The sequence below is a fragment of the Leptonychotes weddellii genome, chromosome X, assembly GCF_054177405.1.
Source record: "Leptonychotes weddellii isolate Sample4059 chromosome X, ASM5417740v2, whole genome shotgun sequence".
Taxonomy (NCBI): Eukaryota; Metazoa; Chordata; class Mammalia; order Carnivora; family Phocidae; genus Leptonychotes; species Leptonychotes weddellii.
The window spans coordinates 33,862,241-33,884,474 of record NC_138385.1 but is presented as its reverse complement, the minus strand read 5'-3'; the positions used below and the strand labels follow the sequence as shown (position 1 = coordinate 33,884,474).

Genomic DNA, 22,234 nt, shown 5'->3' with positions numbered 1-22,234 from the left:
ACTAACCCTACTGTTGCTAGACAAAGGGGAACTGGGACTTCAAAGATGCCTGGGGAGCTCCCTTCAGACATAATCTTCAGTTGGGACCCTCGTCTCCACAGGGGGTCACAAAGGTAGGACAGCAGAGGTAGAGGTGACTTTGGGGAAACTGGATCAAGTGTAACAATTTTGACTCTTCGTCTCTCCTAGGAAGCTTGAAAAACAAATCCAACAAATAATTAAGCCATTGGCTCTCATGTGTCCCCCAGATGGGCTCAGCACTCATTTCTGGTACACAGGCAGTCACAGTGAGTGATCAGAGGATGACCATAGTAATAATTTTACAGCTAATAATATATTTAAGGATTTGTCCTAAGGCCATAGTTAGTGTTGGAGTCTATATTTGAACCTAGGAGCATTTGGCTCCAGATTTGGAGTTTTTTGCTTTTTTTAACCACACTATAATCCATAAAGGAAAAAAAAATCGGGAAATAGACCTCCAGACTTAAACATGGAACCTAAAAAGAGCTCGAGAAAAGACACATGCCTCGTGGCTTTCCTGAATTTTATAAACCTGGAATGGGCAGATGTGTGCCACAGAAGTGACCCCTCCATGCATGAAGAGTTTGTCAGTGCTGGACACGGAGTAGGTGGTCAGCAATAACCATAATGCCTATCATCCCCCATCTAGAGAAATATACCTTACCACAAGCATTAGGTAAATGCTCTGGGGAGTCAGGGAGCAAATAAGAGTGCAGGGCAGGTCTCGCTCTTTCTTGTTCCTCCAGCCTCATCTTACACCATGCTCTGCCAACCTCCCTGCTCTTCCCCCTCCCCAGGCTCTAGCCACACTGGCTTAGTGCTTGCCATGGTCCTTCAAACCACAGGGACGACCACAGTGTTTGGCACATAGTAGGCATGAAATACCTAGTTTTTTGAAGGAAGGAAAGGAGGAAAAACAGGAGGGACAGAAGAATAGAAAGAAGGAGACACTTCAGAAAATTATTCACTAAAGTGGGCCTGAAGGGAAGAATAATATGTCCATCTGCAGACACAGGAGGAAAACAGGGGCGAAGACAAGGGTGTTTCAAACAGAAGGAAAAGCAGGAGGAGTGACAAGGCATGGCATGTTGAGCCAACACCAAAAGTATAACTGTGATTTAAACATCAGTACGAGAACAGTAACAGCAGATGGAGTGGGATGGGTAGGCAGGGCCAGATGATGATGGGTACAGGCAGCTCTCACAAATGTTGGAGCGGCACGATCATATTTGTGCTTTAGAATAGGTCCTTTGCTTGCAGAGAGGATGGCTATCAGGAACAAAGGTAGGAGGCAGCGGAAGACTGAAAACAGAAGAACAGTCAGGTCTGTTGTAGGAGTCCAGATAAGAGATGATAAAATGCCTGGATTCGAGAGACAGCACAGTATAGTGGGTTTTAACCCTAATTCTGCCATTGGCTGGATTTGTGATCTTGGATAAATCAGTTCATCTCTCCGGGCTGAGAACATTTGCCCTATATATTTCACAGGGTCACTCTGAGCAGCTAATAATATAATTGAGAAAAATACTTCGTAAACTTAAAGCACTAGAAATTACATGTCATTATTAAAAAGGGGGAAGAGAGAAAAAGAGATAAGGGGGATAACTGAGAAACATAGCCATCCTTCCAGACATACAATCTATGGATGAGAGAGTCTTCTCTGACATCTCCCTTTTTCTCACCTTGTTATATATCGGTTGCCAAAATTGGGGAATCTTTTTTTAATTTTCTCTCAGCAATAAAAGAAATAAAGAACACCTGTGGTGGGGGGCAGAGTAGGGATTTAGCACCTACCTTGTTATTTCTTCTAATCGCACAACACTCTCAGGAGGAAGGTGTTATTATCCTATTTTTACTGATGAGAAAATTGAGTCTCCAAAAGGTCAAATGAGTTGTCCTTAGTCACCCAGCTAGGAAGTGCCAGTGGGCAGAGGCAGCATTCAAACAAAAGTCTGATTCCAGAGTCCTTTCTCTTAAACATTATACCATTGAAAAAGGTGGTTATTTTGCCATCGAGGCAATTGTTATTAGAGTTAATATTAGTAATTGCTCAGATAGACAAGGAAAAGGCAGGAATAAATCTTACTCATTCAAAAGTCATCTGTCATGCTTGGTCGTACCCTGGACATTGTATGTACAAGGCTGAAGAGGACAACACAGACATATAAGCACAGAACTTTCATGACTGCATGGCAGGTGCTATCAAAGAGGTCCAAAGAGCCTTAGAATCACAGGGGAAGGAAGAATGAATTCTTTCTGAAGAGGTCTGGGATGGTTTCATAGAAGAAATAACATTTTATCTGGGTATTAAAAAAAATAAAGATTGGAGTTCACTAGGTAGAGGAGAAAGTGTAAATAATGGAGAGAGACATTCCAGCTAAGGAGGACAGCATATACAAACACAAAGAGATAGGAAAGAACATAAGGTAGTATAGAAATGGAGAGATGTTCAATCCGAATGAAGTGTAATGTACACTATGAGGTTGAGAAGGAGGGTTGGCAGGAAAAAACACACAGACACGAGGCTGGAAAGGTAGTTGGGGCCAGATCATGAAGGCCCTTAAATATGCCAAGCTAAGGAGTATGTATTTTAATACTGGAAGAAACAAGAAACCAACAAAGGTTTGAAATCAGGAGATAACATAATTGGATTTACTGTTAGTAAAATAACTCTGGTGGCCATATAGAGATTAGAATGGAGTCAGGAGGTAGAAAAACTAGTTAAGAGGCTATTGATATATGATAATGAGGTCTGGAACCAATCTAGATTCTACAGATTTTTGGCAAAACTGATGGAGCTTGGTGAGAAGGATGGAGATAGTGAGAGTTAGTGGCTGATTCTATAGTTTCTTCCTTGAAACTGGGTAGATGGTGATATTTAACAAAGATAAAAAAAATGAGAGCAGGAGGTTGGAGTGTCATGGAAAGGATTGGAAAACAGTTTCATTTTTGGACACATTGTATTTGAGGCAATAGAAAATAATAATAGCTGGCATTGGTTGAGTGCTCCAGGCATTGTTTAGTATTTATATATTTTTAATTAATTTATTTATTTGAGAGAGAGAGAGAGCACGTGCGCATGAGCGAGTGCTGGGGGAGGGGCAGAGGGAGAGGGAGAGAGAAAATCCCAAGCAGGCTCCATGCGAAGCGCCGTGCCTGACGCGGGGCTCCATCTCAGGACCTTGAGATCCAGACCCGAGCCAAAATCAAGAGTCCACACTTAACCGATGGAGCCACCCAGGCGCCCGCAGGCATTGTTTTAAGTGCTTTGTATGTATCAACTAATTGAGATCTGAGCTGACTAGGTAATTGGAAGTATAGGTTTGGAGCTCAAAAGACATGTCTGAGCTGGAAATATAAATTGATAGTCATCAGTGTATCCGAGTCATAGTTAAAACTGTTGAGGCGAGAAGAAGGCAAACGATAAAATGCTGAGAAAAAAAGAGCACCATTTTAGGAGCAGAGAGTAATGAAGATGATAAGCTCCATGACAGCAAAGATCACACTTGACTTGTTCACCACTGTGTCATCAGAGCCTGGCATACTATTTAGAATACAGTGCTTGCTCAATAAATAAATGTTGAAGGAATAAAATAAAAATATCAGAGAAGTATAAGGAGCAACAATGAGACATAGTGTCTTTTTTTTTTTAAGATTTTATTTATTTATTTGAGAGAGAGAATGAGATAGAGCGAGCATGAGAGGGGGGAGGGTCAGAGGGAGAAGCAGACTCCCTGCTGAGCAGGAAGCCCGATGCGGGACTCGATCCCAGAACTCCAGGATCATGACCTGAGCGGAAGGCAGTTGCTTAACCAACTGAGCCACCCAGGCGCCCCGAGACATAGTGTCTTGAAAGTCAAAAAAGGAAAGGCAGTTTCAGAATGACTGGAAAATGCAAAACACTACAGTAGAGAGACCAGACTTGTGGTTACCAGAGGTGGAGGATGCAGGGAGGGAGAATTGGAGGAAGGTGTTCCAAAGGCACAAACTTTCAGTTACAAGGTAAATCAGTACTAGGGAGGTACAATATGATGACTCCAGCTAACACTGCTGTATGGTATATAGGAAAGGTGTTAGGAGAATAAATCCTAGAGTTCTCATCACAAGGAGAAATTTTTTTAACGTTTTTTCTTTCTTTTCTTCTTATTGTATCTATATGAGAAGATGTATGCTTGCTAAAACCTATTGTGGTAATCGTTTCACAACATACATAAATCAAATCATCATGCTGTATGATTCAAAGTCATACAGTGATTTATGTCAGTTATTTCTCAATAAACCTGGGGAAAAAAACCCAATAGGTAAGTCAGATAGAATGAAAAGAATCCATTGGGCTTGGTAGTTAGACAGCTGTTAGTAACTTGAAAGAGGGCAATTTTGGAGAGTAGCCTCAGTCTAGACTGTAATAGGCTTAGGGGTAAATGGTTGTTAAAGAAGAGTAGACAATGAGCAGGAATTTGGTGGTAATAGGATTGAGGGGGTTAGAGGTACAGAGAAAAATAAAGTTATGGTTTTTTAATTATTATTATTTGTTTTTATAATGGAGGAGACTTTACTATTATTTGTAGAACAGAAAAGAAGTCCTAGGAGAGGGATTGATTAAAGATGGTAAGAGAGTGGATAATTGCTCTTAGCTAATTTTCCCATCACTGTTTTCCTTTGAGCATGCTTATTGGGTCTTTTATGTACATTTAATTAGATTTTAAAACAAGTTACAGCCCTATGATCTACCTCACGGGGACATTTAGTCAGCTTAAAAGGACTTGATAGTTTAATACAGGATGGCACTTTCCTAATATGTTCTTTCTATATGTGTATGTCCTGAAATCTACAGAGGATAGGACTAGTCTATACTCTAAGCATGGTGGTGAAATTATGGAACTATCCACATAATTGAGGCAAGCAAAACCAAATACATGTTGATAATTGATGTCAAACTGTTTCATTCTTTTTAAATTTTTTATTCAATTTATTTAAATAAAAAAAAAAAAAAAACAGTTCACCCATTTCTCCCACCCCCTACTCCCTGCCTCTAGCAATCACCAATCTCTTCTCAGTATCTATGAGCTTGGTTTTTCTTTTTTTAGATTCCACATATAAGATTTATCATATGGTATTTGTCTCCCTCTGTCTGACTTATTTCATTTAACAACGTCCTTGAGGTCCATCCATGTTGTTGTAAATGGCAAAATTTCATTCTTTCTGACCAAATAATATTCCATTGTAGATATATACACACTACAAATTCTTTATCCATTCATCTATCAATGGATAATTGTTTGCACATCTTGCCTATTGTAAATAATGCTGCAATGAACATGAGGGTGTATATATCTTTCCAAATTTGTGTTTTCATTTTCTTTGGGTAAATACCCAGAAGTAGAATTCCTGGATCACATGGTAGTTCTATTTTTAATTTTTTGAGGAACCTTCATACTGTTTTCCACAGTGGTCACACCAATTTACATTCCTACTAACAGTGTACAAGGGTTTTCTTTTCTCCACACCTTCGCCAACACTCGTTATCTCTTGTCTTTTTTTTTAAGATTTTATTTATTTATTTGACAGAGAGAGCACAAGCAGGGGGAGTGGCAGGCAGAGGGAGAGGGAGAAGCAGGCTCCCTGATGAGCAAGGAGCCCAATAAGGGACTTGATCTCAGGACCCTGGGATCATGACCCGAGCTGAAGGCAGACGCCTACCCAACTGAGCCACCCAGGCACCCCTATCTCTTATCTTTTTGATAGTAGCCATTCTAAGAGATGTGCAGTGATATTTCTTTGTGGTTTTGATTTGCATTTCTCTGATGATTAATGATATTGAGCACATTGTTATGTACTTGTTGGCCATCTGTATGTCTTCTTTGGGAAAATGTCTATTCAGATCCTCTGCCCATTTTTTTAAATAGGACTGCTTGTGTTTTTGCTATTGAGTTGTATGAGTTCTTTGTATTTTTTGAATATTAGCCTCTTATCAGATATATGACTTGCAATTATTTTCTCCCATTCAGTAGGATGCTTCTTCATTTCATTGATGGTTTCTTTTGCTGTGCAGAAGCTTTTTTGTTTGATGGAGTCCCACTTGTTTATTTTAATGTCAGATTCAAACAATCATCTCTAAGACCTATGTCAAGGAGTTTACTGCCTATGTTTTCTTCTAGAAGTTTAATGATTTCAGGTCTTATATTTAAGTGTTTGGTCCATTTTGAATTAATTTTTGTGTATGGTCTAAGATATTGATCCAGTTTCATTCTTTTGCATGTGACTGTCCAATTTTTTCAACACCATTTATTGAAGAGACTGTCCTTTCCCCATTGTATATTCTTGGCTCCTTTGTCAGAGATTAATTGACCATATATGCATGAGTTTATTTCTGGGCTCTCTGTTCTGTTCCATTGACCTATGTGTTTTTTATGACAATACCATACTGTTTTAATTACTATAGTTCTGTAATATAGTTTGAATTTAGGGCATGTGATGCCTCCAGTTTTGTTTTTCTTTCTCAAGATTGCTTTGACTATTCGAGGTCTCTTGTGGTTGCATACAAATTTTAGAACTGTTTGTACTATTTCTGTGAAAAATACCACTGGAATTTTGAGAGAGATTGCATTGAATCTGTTTGCTTGGGTTATATGGAAATTCTAACAATATTAATTATTTTCAATCCATGAGCATTGAATATGTTTCCATTTATTTGTATCTTCTTCAATTTCTTTCATTAATGTCCTGTTTTCAATGTACAGGTCTTTCACCTTGGTTAAACTTATTCAATGGTATTTTACTCTTTTTGATGTACTTGTAAATGGGATTGTTTTCTTGATTTCTTTTTCTGATAGTTCATTAATAGTGTAAAGAAATGCAACACACTTCTGTGTATTAATTTTGTATCCTGCAGCTTTACTGAGTTTATTAGTTCTAATGTTTTTATTTTTTTGATGGAGTCTTTAGGGTTTCTATATATAATACGTCATCTACAAATAGTGACAGTTTTACTTCTTCCTCTCCAATTTGGATGCCTTTATTTCGTTTTTTGAGTAATTCCTCTGGCTAGGACTTACAATACAATGTTGTATTGTTTCATTCTTATATTAATGAAGTCATTAGGGAAACAGCATACTTTGCTCCTGTGATCTGGCTTGATTATAAGATTATAGTACCTAGGGGCATATTTACTGGGTACTACATAATATGCCTAAAATCTAACAGATTATTGGTATTTGTAGTCAATGCAAATGCCCTCATCCCTGAACAAGCCTTAGAAAGTGACAACTTGTTTATTCTAAAAACCAACTGCATAACTAGGGTTTTTTTAATGTCACAGATTACTTTGGCAGTCTAGTGAAGCCTACGGACTCCTTTTCAGAATAGTTTTTTAAATGTATTCAATAAAATACATGGGATTACAGTGGAAACCATCATACTGAAATATAATAATCAAAACATAATAAGACAAATTTGTGATATGGAATTATCTATCTGCTTCTTTAGTAGCGCATTAAATAATATCTATTTCCCCTCCTCTCCTGTCTTAAAATATGTTTGTATTTGACCTGTCAATAGTGTAGCTACATTATCATCTATGTGTTATCCATTTATGTAGTCATTTGAAGATTCCTTTGATGATGTACTCATATGTATGTATCAGTATCCTTAGTCATCCCAAGATAAATATTCTATGTACATACATACACACACATATATATGTTATATATTGTGATTGGTCACAGCTAGCTGATATAGGACATTTGCTGGCAAAGCAGACTACTTTAAAATTTCATATTAAGAAAATGAAAAGACCAGCCATCAGCCACAGATTGGGAGAAAATATTTGCAAGTTGTAATGTATGGCAAAGGACTTGTATCCAGAATATCCAAAGAACTCTTACAACTCAATAATAAGACAACCCAATCTTAAAATGGGCAAAAGATTTAAATAAATATAAATAGAAATTTTTCATATGACCTAGCAATTCCATCCCTACATATCTACTCAAGAAATGTAAATTGAATGTCCACACAAAGATTTGCATGATAATGTTCATAATGGCTTTATTCATAATAGCCAAAAAGTGGAAAGAGCCCAACGTCCATTAACTGGTGAATGCATAAACAAAATGGGGTATATTCAGGGCACCTGGGTGGCTCAGTCGGTTAAGCGAATGCCTTAGGCTCAGGTCATGATCCTGGAGTTCCAGGATCAAGTCCTGCGTCAGGCTCCCTGCTCCGCGGGGAGTCTGCTTCTCCCTCTGACCCTCCCCCATCTCGTGCTCTCTCTCTCAAATAACTAAACAAAATCTTTTTAAAAAATGGGGTATATCCATAATGGAATACCAATATTAAATGCCAACACCAATAGAGTAAAATACTGATACATGCTACAACATGAATGAACTTCAAAAACATTATGCTAAGTGAAAGATGCCAAACACAAAAGATCACATATTATATGATTCTATTCTATTTATATGAAATGCCCAGAAAAGACAAATCTATAGAAGTAGAAAAGTAGATTCATGTTCACTTGGGGTTAGGGGTGGGAATGAGGGTTAACTGTGACTGGATATGAAGGATCTTACTGGGGTGATGAAAATGTTCTAAAACTAGCAATAGTTGCACAACTTGGTAAATTTACTAAAAATCATTGAATTATATATATATAAAATATGTGAATTTATGGTATTTAAATTGTATCTCAATAAAGTTGGTTTTTTTATTTAAAGAATTCTTAGAGACACAGCCCCAAATAAGGCAAATACTCCTCTTGATCCTTAGAGTAGGAAGAAACTTTCTCCATCTCTGAAAATCCCGAACACTCTATTCATACTTTGATGGCTGCAATTAGGGCTGAACATCACAGTGGAAAGGACCAACTTGGGCAAGTTACAACTTTAAGGAAAGAAGTTTGTATTTCAATCAGACCTTGATTTACCTATGCTCTTTGCAGAAGGGGACAACCAGACATATATTTTCTCCCCTTTGCCTCTTCTCTATCTAAATAACTCTCGCTAGGCTTTGACTTTAAATATGCTTGGTTGTATTTGAGCTTTTCACAAAAGCAGATTTGAGGCAAACCGGGAAGAAAAAATAAGGACCCTGACTACTTTGTTCGCATATTTTAACTGCTAGATATGTTGGCCTATGGTGAGATATCAATCTTCCTATTCTTTTCTTTAACACAATGCAGGTACATGCAGATAATAATTTATCATTAGGTATCCTATCTTTTAAGGAACATAATGACCACCATCATCTGAGAAAGTAAAATCCTAGAGAGTTAGAGACTATGTTTAAATAAATCTTTGTGTGCTGTGCCTCAGGCACTTAATAACCAAAAATGATTATGGATATTCTGAAATCCTAGGCTCTATCTCATTCAGATAAATTGTGCAAGTACTTCACCTCAATGAAGATCATCACTCTTTTAAAGAAATTTAATGGAAACTCATTCTTTAATCCCAGGTCTTAACATTTAGCTTTCCATCCCTTTAAATAGCACTGCTTTATAAACTCTGACAAAGAGAAATCAAAAGCACCTAAAAGACCCTATCTCAAATGGTCACCAAGATTCTGTTATTGGCAACTTAACTCTCACAGTGAACAAACTTTCTTATAGAGAAGCATAACCTAGTTCCTTGTCAATCTATTTAAACGTTATTTTTCATTAGTATTAGTCAAGGTACAGAGAATTCAAAGAGCTAAAACCATTTGAAAGGTGAAAAACATTACAAACCCAGAGGATAAACAGGAATTGAGAGGAGATGAGAACCATCCAATACACATGAGAATCCACTACAAAGAGTAAAAACAAACAAAAAACTTCCCCTCAGAAAAGTCACCTTTTGAGAACTTATCTTGTGATTCTCCTCTTTTTCTTTGCCATTTTCTCCCGAATGAAAAAAAAAAAATAGCTTTACACTGCCAAAGATAATATGCAGAAGTAAACAGCAGTGAAGGAAGCAGCTCTGGATGTAAATAAGCTAAAACAAAAAATATTGTCAGTGTATCTCAAGGTTTATTTTAGTCTTACCGGGGTCACTCACACTGATATAGCAGTTGGCATTGTAAAACAATGATAATCTGAAATCCACACACCCAAAGCAGGGCTTGCTTTTAGAGACACACTTCAATACTTCTAAGAATTAAAGCATAATCCTCCAGTGCCTTTTATGTATATCAAGTGATAAAATGCAGTGTTTGGGCAGTCTCCAGCTATCTAGAATGATTTGTTAATGCCTTGCCCCAAAAGTACACTGAATACAATCAGCTAGAGTCTGAAAATAAAGGTTTTGCTGGAGGGTATGCTGCCCAGGCATAACATTTTACAAGCGGCAAGATTCCCGGACAAATTGTTAACTAATCAAAACCTGGCATTTTCAATAAATGTAGTATTGAGCCTCAAGGTAACACATAACTAAACTTGTGTACTGGAGGAATCAGATGGAGAAGTACACAGAATCGTAGATCAATACTCCTGTTTACAAAGTCTTGAATTTACTTACATAAGAGCTGATGTTCTGAGTTGGGGGGGGTGTCACAAGATGTTAAAAGTCAGGTATTCTGGCATCATTCTCTTTTCTTAAGAGAAATAATTTCACTTCATTCTGATATTTTCTTAAAGATATATGCCAGGACAAAGTAATCCTTCCCCCCACCCATAAACATATTAGTTGCTTTTATTGGGTTGAATTAAGTATGGCTCTATACATAGTATTTACAAATATTTCAAGTATTAAAAATACAGCCAATCATTTTAAATTGTCAAACCCACAAGGTAAATATCTATCATCTATATGGTGCGTGACTTTGGCTATTAACAGTTTATTAAATAGAGCAGTGAAATTGTACTCAATAGTCAAACAACTTCATATTTGAACTCAGCAGCTAACTTTATTTCTGCCAGCAGAAGTAGCTAGTGAGATTGGAAAACTGCAATATCTCTCATTATTCGGGTCATTCCTCCTTTGGTAAATTATCCTAGTAATTACACTGGGGGTCTCTCTACTTTCTGGGATCCATTAAACTTTTCTTGACCAGATGTCTGCAGAAATTCCTTTGCCTGCAGTCCCTAGCTGATTCGATGGATGATATCTAAACAGCCTATGAAATGTTAACTTTCAGATTTTTTTTTTCTATTCTAAACTTTCTGATGACACAGAAAACCAGTGAAAGGAAACATCAGACAGAAACTGAACATCATCTAGTGGTATTAGTTCAGTTCAGGTAGTTAAAGAGTCCAGATGTTGTCATCTGGTACTGTCAAAGGATCACAAGCAAGTTGACTCCCATAACTTTCGCGGCACTTTCAAGTCCCACTCCTTGCGCTCTCCTCCCACTCTCAAACTTGTGTGCCAATTCATGTTCTTGTAGACCAGGGAAAATTACATTTCTTCTGCCTTGGAGATAGATGCAGAGAAAAGCATCAGATGTCAGTCATCTTAAAGTCGTATGGGAATAGGCTCAGAAATGTGCGTCTCTTGTGTCTTCCACTTTTATTTTCCCAACCCGTTACGAAGTTTTGGGATAGAAAGATGCCTGAGTCCCAAAGGCATAAGCGTGACGCTGTGCTATGCCTAAGAACCCCATTAACTCCCACTAGAAAGGAGAGTGATGTGAACTCTGTTTCGCAGTGCAACCTTCTGTAACCCCCTAACACAAACACAAGAGGTGGAATGGGAAGGGGGTCAAAGGAGGGGGAGGGAAAAGGGTCGGGGAGGAAAAGAGACTCACGGCTCCTGCCAGTTCCTCGGTCAGGCACAACGTAACCAGGAGCAGCCACAACCTGAAACAGGAGGAAGGGTGAGTAACATGGGCTCTCAAGGCTCCGGGTCCTACGTCTGTCCGTAGTCCCCGACCCTTTTTGGCTGCCTGCCCCCCCACTTTCTCTGCAATGACATAAGTACAAGTATAGTCCCGGTCCGGCAAAGTAGCTCAAAGTAGGAAAGAGGGAGGGGAGCTCAGGGCAGCAACAGCTCACCCAGGGTGCATGCTTGCGGCTCCTCCGGAGCTGGGTCCCGGGAGACAGCTAAGCGGCTCCACAGCCCCGGCTCATCAGGGCTCCGCTGATGCTTGGCGGCTGCTTCCTTATTCAGGAGGACGGGCTAGGGGGGCGAAGTGGCCCACTTCGGAAGAAACTAAACAGCTTCTAGATAAGAAGTGCCCCAAAGGGAAACAGTCAGCGGTGCCCGCTACAACTTGCCGCACTCAAAAGATAGTTCCATACACTAGGAGAGGAAGGAATGGAGGGAAAGGGGCGGGGCTGTCTGCTGTCAATCATCCCCCCTACCTTGGGCAGCCCGGCGTCTTTCTCACTTTCAGGGACCTCTGCGCATAATATTCCCACGCATCTCCACAGCTTCACGCGCAGGCCCATAGAGGCCTCTACACTAAGATCTAAGCAACTGTGCAGCATACACTTCCATAAACCACCGTTAACTGTTACACATAAATAGATTTAAGGCACAGGACTCCTACCGATGGGCCCCAAAGTGCCCTTGCACGCTTGCCCAAATGCATACAACACTCATTCTGATCGTCTACTAAGCTCCTGGGGGTGGGGTGGGGTGGGGTGGGGTGGTGGTGGAAGTTTCTGGAGTAATAAATCTACCCAAAGCTGAGTAGAACCTAAGGCTGAGTGGGCCCCCATGAATAGGTCCAAAGTCTTGCAAGACTCTCAAGTGGCAAATTCTAGGTTCTGAGATAACAGAAATGTTCTGAGGAATTCCTGAGCAAATCCACGAAAGACCCTCCAAGGAGTCCACACAAAATATTTTCTGGGCCTGTTGGTACTTTAACAAATCTGTAGATCAGGATTACCAAAGTAATGCTCAAGTCTACTTTATTTCGGAAACATCAATTCAACTGCCATTAACTCTACATAAATGTTCCCAGTTAGGTATCTGTGTTAGTTTTAAAGAAAACTTCATGAAAGTTATTTAATTCCCCGTACTAAATCCTTCTGAAACACAACTGCAATGAGAGTCAATACCTTTTTATATTAGTTCAACACAAAAGGTAAAAATTACAGCATTTAACAATGTAGTTAAATAAAAAGATATGACTGTATTACAATAGCATCCAACCATATAATAATTACCAATATCTACTGAATGCTCCTCAATCTTAGATGTTTAAATCACGCATAAAGTCTTCGTACACCTAAGTAGGTTCGTTTTCCTAATTCTTCGGTTGTAAGAATATGTTTAATTATGTAAATATACTTATACAGTTCTAATATTTTCACATATTTTATTGTATGTAGAAACTGTCCTGCGAGCAGGTGGAAGGCAAAGAACACCAGCAGCCCAGGGAGCGGCGACCAAAATTTGTTTCTAATCATTAACAATAAAAAGCTCAGTTCTTCTAAGATCCATCCGCTAAAAAAAATAGTCCCAGCTCAGGTCTATTTGTAATTGGCTTTGGTGCTCTCACCAATGAGAGTGGGACTGGGCAGGGAAGAGTAATACCAACGGAAGGTGCAAGTGAACGAATAGAAAAGCTTCCCGGTTGGACTCATGGTACTCAGCCAACTGATCTGGAAGTTTCCCTCCCCCAAATAACTGAGCGTCACTCCCTCGCAGGTTGCTGGGGCAGTCTGAAGCGGTGGCGGAGTGATCCTCAAATTCCCCAGTAGCTGGTGGGGAGGGGGCGGTGCGGGAGGAGAGAGGGAGGAAAGTTGAGCTGTGGGACTTGCGTGAGGAAAAAGTTTGCAAGTCCAGACAGAAGGGAAAAGTGCTCCCGAGAGACCAGCTTTGGGGAGGGGAGGGGGGGAGGGAAGAAGAGCTTCTCCTTTTTTTTTTTTTTTTTTCCCACCCCCAACACTCTTAAAAAGCTTCCTCCTCACCTAAGCCGACGGGCACAATTGGGACACCCTCGCTGTCCCTCTCCGCCTCTAGCTCTCTCCCCATAAACTCAAGATTATGTCAGTTGGTCAGAGCTAGCCAGGGATTTCGTGCGGGTGCTGAAGGAGCTGCGGGAGCCGGAGAAGAATGAAACTGCGTGGAGTCAGCCTGGCTGCCGGCTTGTTCTTACTGGCCCTGAGTCTTTGGGGGCAGCCTGCAGAGGCTGCGGTAAGTCCTTCCTTCTACCCCCCCCCCCGCCTCCACTCCCCCCCCCCCCCCGCCCCCGTCATCTCACGCTCAGGCAGAAATTACTTTTTTGTCCCTTTACCTTCCTTTCTCCTCGGCCTTGGCTAGGGAATTCCACTCTGCCCTCACTTGCTTAGGAGGAAACATTATTTACAACGCTGTAGCTCAAGCCTTCTCCAGCCCAAGGGAGAGGTTTACGTTTAAAAATCGGGCTGCGGGCTTTGCAGCAGCTAGCTGCCCTGGGGGGCCAGAGCGGAGCCGGGGTGGGGGACGCACCTTAATAGCTCACTAGGCTCTGGAGGGTATTTGAAACTTTTCCTCCCCACCCTCCGCCCTCGGGTTGTTTCCCTTGCCTGCCGGCTAACCTTTACACTAGTTGTACCCAGCCCACGCACTCTTTAAACCTGGTCTGTAGTTGAATATTTTGCCTTTTCTAAATCCAGCTTCCATCAGAATGTTGGGCGCGCCCGGGAAGTGCTTCCCTTTTGCCCCTTCCTTAGGCCACACGAACCTACCCTCACATCTGGCCACTAAAGCCCCTGTAGAGACCGTGTCCCCCTTTTGACGTCCTTATGGCAAACGCTCAGGTAACACACGGAAGAAGGAGGTAAAGACGGATGGCCTCAGGCTCCAGGTCTTCGGCGTCGTGGGTTGTTGTTGTTGTTGTTGTTTAACTCCTGGGTTTTTGTTTGTTGTTTACTTAAAAAATCTTACTAAGGCACCTAAACAAATTGAAACTATGCCCATCACCTATTTAAAGGAAAAGAATTCTCTTTTTTTCAAAGAAGAATGAGTGTTCTGATTTAACGGACAGTGGAGGAGGATGCACCTGTGAAATGACAGCGCAAAAATTCCACTCAGTTTTAGGAATGTAGAATTAAAACTCCAATATATCTCCTAGAAGGATCTCTGGGTAGTCCCACCCACTATCTTTCCGGGGATGAGGCAGATGTAAAGGAATGAATGGCTTTGTTAAAGAAAATGTTTTCCAGCCTGAAGCCCATCATCCTTCATTTCGCTTAACCTTGAAAGAATTAAGTATGCGACAAATTATTTAAAAGTTATATTTGAGTGATCATAATGGGTGGTTTTAAAAACACTTTAATGTGAGATCATGGCTTAGGCCTTCCGTGGTTGAGTGACTTATCAGTTCTTTATATATGCAGCTGCTATGTTATGGCTTATCTGGGTCCACTTTTAAGTTAGCTGTCTGGTTTCTCTATACACTCAGCATACCTCAGATTACATTGTCCTTTTATCCTCCAGAAAATGTGTACCCAAGGTATGAAAACTAACTTTCATATTACTCTAAGCACAACGTCATTATGATAGCAGGTCTGCTGAAAAACCATGAATATCAACTACACTTGTAATTTTTCCTCTGAAAAATTAGAGATGACTTAAAATTGCTTTTTTTGATGCAGAGCATCTTAATGGGGTAAGGTTTTGCCACTCAGTAGTGCTTATAGGCCCCCAGATAAAACTACAATTGTGTTGTTGAAAATAAGTTACTTTTTTTTTAGTTTTTAAAAATTAATTAATTAATTTTTTTGATGTAGTGTTCCGTGATTCATTGTTTGTGTGTAACGCCCAGTGCTCTATTCAATACATGCCCTCCATCGGGAAAATAAGTTACTTTTAAAAACATCTTGGTGCTTACCGCTTATGGCATGTGGCCCAGGGGCCAAGGTTTTGTGGATGTTTAAATATTTCTAATTTTTTTCCTTTGATGTTGCTGTTAGTAAATGTGCACCCGATACCAGTCATACAGGTATGTATAACAATACTATACATCAATTTGTAATAAAATCAAAAGTGAGATTTCTTTTTATGGTTGACAGAACTTGGGAGCAAGCTTATTTTCTTGGACTCTAATGATTGAGTGTTCATGAAGTAGTTACAGAAGATACCATGCAGTTTTTTTCCTTTTTCTTTCTGTATAATTTTAAAAGAACATTTTATATCCCATTTCTCTATCATTAGGACATTGTGCCTCTAATAAAGCCAGGGGTTTGTTTTTTCTGCTTCACACATCAATATCCTCGTTAGAGGAAATGTTTTAATCATCTCAAAGATATGAATGGTATCTTCTCTCCATATTAGTGCTAGGGATATTGGTGACCTTCTCCAGAATAAAATGGATGGTAGTGGAGTTGACTGATTGTTGACTGAAGTAGTCTGGTATTGGGACTTTTATATCAGGAAGAATATTGATACTTACAAGAATTGCTTTAATTTTTCATAGTTAAGTGATTTATTTCTGAAGTCATGCCAAATTGGGATATCATAAATACGTGGAAGATTTTTTTAGGTAGAGTGTTTATTAGGTGGAATAGAATAATCTTTATGCTGAAAAGGTTGGCAGTAAGAGAAAAAGGCAGGTTTAGTTTGTAAAGGTCTTTTCTAGTGGTGGAAAGAACATATTTTTATGGAAAGGTAATTATACCCATACTTACTATCAGTAGAATATGCAACTTAGATTTATGGATACTGTGTGTAAAATTGTACTACCCCTACTATACAAATACGAGTTTTTTTGTGCAGTGAAGTGGATAGGTTTCTCTAATTTAAATGTACCATCTCTCTTGTGACCAGTGGCAACAACTCACTGAGGGTAGTAATGTCATTTGTGACCAGAACAGTTTTTCCTCTGAAGTATACTATGAATTGACTGCTCCATAGGAAGAATTTGTTGACACTGTGATCATAACTTTAATTTTTGAGTGTTTACTATGTGCCAAGCATTGTGCTAATATGGCAATGTACATTATCATATTTAGTCTTTGCAACAGACCTATGAGATATATACCATTGTTATCCCCACTTTACAGATCAAGAAGCTATGAATCATAGAGGTTAAGTAACTTCCAAAAAATCACATAGGTACTAAGTTGTGGGGCTGGAAATTGCAACAGCTTGACTCCAAATTCTTTACCCTCAATGACTGTACTATACTACCTCCTTTGTATATGGTCTATAGAGACTTATTTGCTGTTCAGAGTGTTTGGATCTCTGCTACCTTTTTTTTTTTTGGTGGTGGAGACACAGGAGGTGAAATGGAAATGATAATGGGGATTACATCTCTTCCTGCTGATGTTAGGAGAAGTAGCATCGTATAATGGAAACAGCTTTGGACTTAGAATAAGAGATCATAATAGAGATCAGTTTGATTTTTGTACATATATCTGCATATAGAGAGATAATTTAAAGCAATCTAGAAGCAATTGTGTGTTGCAGGTGTGATTTTATACAATCACATATAAAAAGTTAGATTTATAAAACAACTATAATTTGTGGTGGATGATTATTTTGAAGAAGGTTTTGCTTTTTGCTCGATCCCAGGACCCTGGGATCAGGACCTGAGCCGAAGGCAGATGCTTAACGACTGAGCCACCCAGGCGCCCCACTCTCCATTTTTTTTTTTAAAGATTTTATTTATTTGATAGAGCACAAGTAGGCAGAGTGGTAGGGAGAGGGAGAAGCAGGCCTCCCGCTGAGCAGAGAGCCTGATGCATGGGGCTCCATCTCAGGACTCTGAGATCTTGACCTGAGCCAAAGGCAAACGCTTAACTGACTGAGCCACCCAAGTGCCCCTTGCCTCTACATTTTGATTGGAATCCTGTTGATCCAAATCTTTGCTCAGTTTCAGCGTGATGTTTATATTCATCCAGCAGATATTTATTCAGCAACTTATAAGTACTTAAGAATTGTATATGTTGTTCTAGAACTAATGATGTAATGTATGGGGATTAACATAAGAATAAAAAAAAAAAGAATTGTATATGTTGTTTTATTGCCACCCTCTTGGATATGTTCTGTTCGCAAAATCATTCTGTGCTAGACAATGTGAATAAAACTAAATAAGATAGACAGGTTTCTTGCCTCCATGGAGTTTACGTGCTAGTGAGAATAGTCTTTCTGTGAAACTTTCCCTTACTATTACATATCAATGGCTGATTTTAGTCTTCTTTGAACATTTGTAATATTTAGCCTCTTCCTGTCTAGTATCTAAATGTATTTGGTCTTTTTTTTTTTAAAGATTTTATTCATCTATTCATAAGAGAGAGAGAGAGAGGCAGAGGGAGAAGCAGGCTCCCCACTGAGCAGGGAGCCCGATGCGGGACTCGATCCCAGGACTCTGGGATCATGACCTGAGCCGAAGGCAGACGCTTAACCATCTGAGCCACCCAGGTGCCCTAAATGTATTTGGTCTTACAAGCATTTTGTTTCATGGGATTTTATCTGTTCTCCCTATTAGATTATAGGCAAGAACTGTATATTTGTTCATTTGTTCAACCAATTTACATGTTGGTTTTGTCTAATAGCAAAAGTAATACATGCTTAGTATTGGAAACTTGAAAAATGCAGAAAATTATAAAGAAGAAAATAAAAACATGTCCACAGTTCTATCAACAACATAGAAATTGGGGTTCCAATTATTGTTTAATGATTTTCCTCTTTAAAAATTGGTTAAAATTTTTAAAAATTGGGATTACTTTATATACAGTTGTATATTGTAATGCTTTTTTCATTTATTAAGCATTTTCCCATGTTATTAAAATTCTTTGTTTAAAGATACTAGTTTTAGGGGCACCTGCTTGGCACAGCCAGTTAAGTGTCCGACTCTTTGTTTTAGCTCAGGTCATGATCTCAGGGTCCTGGGATCAGGCCCCATGTCGGGCTCCACGCTCAGCAAGAAGTCTGCTTGAGATTCTCTCTCCTCCCTCTGCCCCTCCTGCTCATGCTCTCTCAAATAAATAAATAAATCTTAAAAAAAATAAAGATACTAGTTTTAAATGACTGTATATAAGTTATACATACCACAATTAAATTACCTATTCACTTTGTTCTTCTTTTTTTCAAAATTTTATTTAAATTCAAGTTAGTTCATATATAGTGTAGTATTAGTTTCAGGGGTAGAATTTAGTGATTCATCAGTTACATATAACACCCAGTGCTCATTACATCAAGTGCCCTCCTTAATACCCATCACCTGGCTATGCCATCCTCTACCCCACTCCCTTCTGAAACCCTCAGTTTGTTTCCCAGAGTCCATAGTCTCTCATGGTTTGTCTCCCTCTCTTTCTTTATCTTATTTTAGTTTTCCTTCCCTTACTCACTTTTATAGAATATTTTTTTAAAGATTTTTTTAAAAGTAATCTCTATACCCAATATGGGGCTCACACTCACAACCCCAAGATCAAGAATCACATGCTCTACTGACTGAGCCAGCCAGGTGCCCCTATAGAATATATTTTTAAATTTCAAGTTTTTAAAGCCATTGTAAGAAAAACTGCCATGAATAATTCTTATTCCATATTTTGTATTCTTTTATTAGTACTGCCTCCTTTATAGGGAGTTAGTGGGTTAAAAGCCATTAGTATTTTCAGAGTCTTTGGTACATGCAGCAGACCCTGACATTTAGAAAGGTGATATCAACAGATAAATTATGATAGCTAACTTTTTTTAGTGGTTACTATGTTATACCTGTTAGGTAGATAATACTATTCCCATTTTTATGTATAAGGAGTCTGAGGCCCACAAGGTAGTTAAATAACTTGTCCAAAGTCGTGCAGTTAGTAAATAATTGGGCCAAGATTTGAATCAGAATGGTCTGACTCTAAAACCTGCTCATGAGATTTTCCTCAGTTCCTGTTTCATACATGATAGATAATACAGAAAAATAAAGTCATGTTGAAAAGTTGAATAATTCCCACTGCCCTGTCCATAACCCCTTCCTGTGACTGGTCACTTGACTTGATTTTAAAGATACACTCACCACTGGCCCATCCTTTAATAACTCTTTACTGTAATTGCCTAGGCCATCCATCCTCAAGGGCCTCAATTTTAATTTAGTAAACCATGCATTCCTCTCCATTTCTCCCCTGGACAGAAGGTGGAGCCTGCCCTCCATGAATACCACCCCTCACCTCTTCCTAGCAATAGCAAGGATATAACATACGCCAAACCCATTGACATTCCCCTTTCCCTAGCAGAGTTGTGGAATGCATCTGAAATGGGAGCCCCTTCTGCTCTCCCTTCTCACTCTCTTCATCAATCCCTACCCTATAGCTGCCTGTGATGCTTACACTTAAATGGCTGTGTCTTTGTCTAGTGCTGTCCCTTGCTTTCATCTTTCCCTTAGTGTTACTCCAGGACATTTCCCCCATTAATTGCTAATCTATTTTTCTCACTTTGGGGTGATGCTATTCCAGCCCCCAGCTCCTCTTTTAAGAAACAAACTTGTAAGTATACATGGAATCACAGGTCCCCCATCCATTTGGTACCACTTCCATTTTACCTTCTTCTTGTGTTTCCTCACGAGCTAAGAGACTTTATTGCCTTTATGCCAGCCTTGTAGCTTGTGCAATTCAAATGTATTCCTCTGTAAAATCACAAACTGTTATGCATTATGGCTTTTCCAGGTGGCATTTGAATAGCTGAACTTTAAGCTTCTGAATGATAGAGATCTGCTCTTGCCAAATTACTTTCCAGAATGGTTTTACCAATTATACTCCTATCAGTAGTGTATAAGAGTGCCTATGAGACAACCTTAATAATTTTTTTCTGTCTAGTACAATGACTATGGAATTGATGCTCAATTGATTGCCAGTTGGTTGGTTGATTTGGTCCTATCCTCTAATGATTTTCTTTTTAAAATGTAATGATTCCATTATCTCATCCGCTTCTGATGATAGCAGCCATGGAACAGAAGTAATTTTTGAAAATATATTCCCTCTAATTAACATTATAAATGAACCACCAGCCACTTAACTAAATCTTCATTACAAAGATGTGTTTTTAATAGCAGTAATTCTTGAGGTTTTTTTGGAGAGGCATCTTTAGTGTGATCTCTGATACATAGGCTCCTTTAATTTTAACAAACCAGATTCTCATTTTATGCATCAATGCTTGAGTTTATTTACCTTCATAATCTATCCAGGTCCAACTGCCCTTTGTTCCTTTAGCAGCTTCTGCTGGCCTTTAACCAAAAGTGTAGTTTGTGATGGTACTTGCTACCCTGATGAAATGGGAACCTTAAATCCCTTGCTATTTGCTAACCAAAGACAACCAAAGCAAATGTTATAAGGAAACAGGCTTTTGCTAAATTCAATTTTTAATTTATTTTTTTTTAATTTTATTGAATCTGATGTAAACATTACATTTACTTATTAACTTGGAGACTTAAGCACCGCTTATGAACAAGTGCTAGTCAGGTTAATAGAATTGGTTTTATGACAGTGAGTACTAAAATAAGACTGTAAGAAATTCTGTTAGCATTTACATCATCTTATAATTAAGTCAAATAACACTCTTCCTATATGTTAGGAGAACTGGCTGAATTGCTTCCAAATTTTCTTATGGTATATATGACACTAATGGAATATTGAAGGAGATCTTGGAACTTGAGGAGGAAAATGGTACTAAGAGTGGGACACTAGGGAAAAATTGTTTAGTGTATTCTGTATTTTGAGCTCTCTAGGACTTTGTTCATGGAGGAGAGGCCCTTCTCTGTCCATAATCTCACAATCTAATTGATGTAGTAAAACATTTCCTATATGAAAGATAGGCATAACAGTGCCTGTTTATATCAGATAAGTTTTTATCTGTTGCAGGTGGTAGAAAACAGAAATTCAGCTGTCTTAACAATAAAGGAAAATTTTAGCTCACTTAACAAGAAGTTTTGAAGTAGAGTATCTCCAAGGTTAATCAGTTCAGCCAAATAAATGACATAGGTTCCTTCCACTTTCTGTTCTGTCATACTCTGCCTAACAGCTTACTTTCAGATTAGTGCCCTTCATACTACCAGGATGGCTGCTGCAGTTCCAGAGATCACATGAAGATACCACAATGACCAGTAAAAGAAGAGTATGAACTCTCTGTTCATTTGTGTCCTCTTTTATCAGCAATGAAAACTTTATCAGGTGTCCCATACCCCCACCCTGAAAACACCCCTTACATCTCATTGGTTAGAATTGTTTTGTATGTATATATTTCTACTAGTACATTGGCAAGTGAAATAGGACCATAAAAGTAGTTAGACTAGTGACTTAACACCCCTGCTTCCAAAGCACATTGGTGCCTGCAAAAGTTGGAGGGTGGGAAAATCTGAATAAAAGCAAGGTTCTTAG

General features: G+C 39.0%; 2 protein-coding genes across 2 annotated transcripts in view; one reads left to right on the top strand and one right to left on the bottom strand.

The window, feature by feature from the left end:
- Nucleotides 1-12,277, bottom strand: part of COL4A6 (collagen type IV alpha 6 chain) — a 251,832-nt gene extending 239,555 nt beyond the window's left edge. Inside the window, exons 1-2 of the mRNA XM_081808441.1 lie at nt 11,993-12,277; nt 11,746-11,797 (exon numbers count right to left, since the gene is read on the bottom strand). Coding sequence (XP_081664567.1) covers nt 11,746-11,797; nt 11,993-12,003 — 63 coding nt within the window. The 5' untranslated portion in view covers nt 12,004-12,277. The remainder of the gene's footprint in view (nt 1-11,745; nt 11,798-11,992) is intronic.
- A 1,420-nt stretch (nt 12,278-13,697) lies between these two features.
- Nucleotides 13,698-22,234, top strand: part of COL4A5 (collagen type IV alpha 5 chain) — a 213,472-nt gene continuing 204,935 nt past the window's right edge. Inside the window, exon 1 of the mRNA XM_081808437.1 lies at nt 13,698-14,084. Within this exon, the coding sequence (XP_081664563.1) occupies nt 14,004-14,084 (81 nt within the window). The 5' untranslated portion in view covers nt 13,698-14,003. The remainder of the gene's footprint in view (nt 14,085-22,234) is intronic.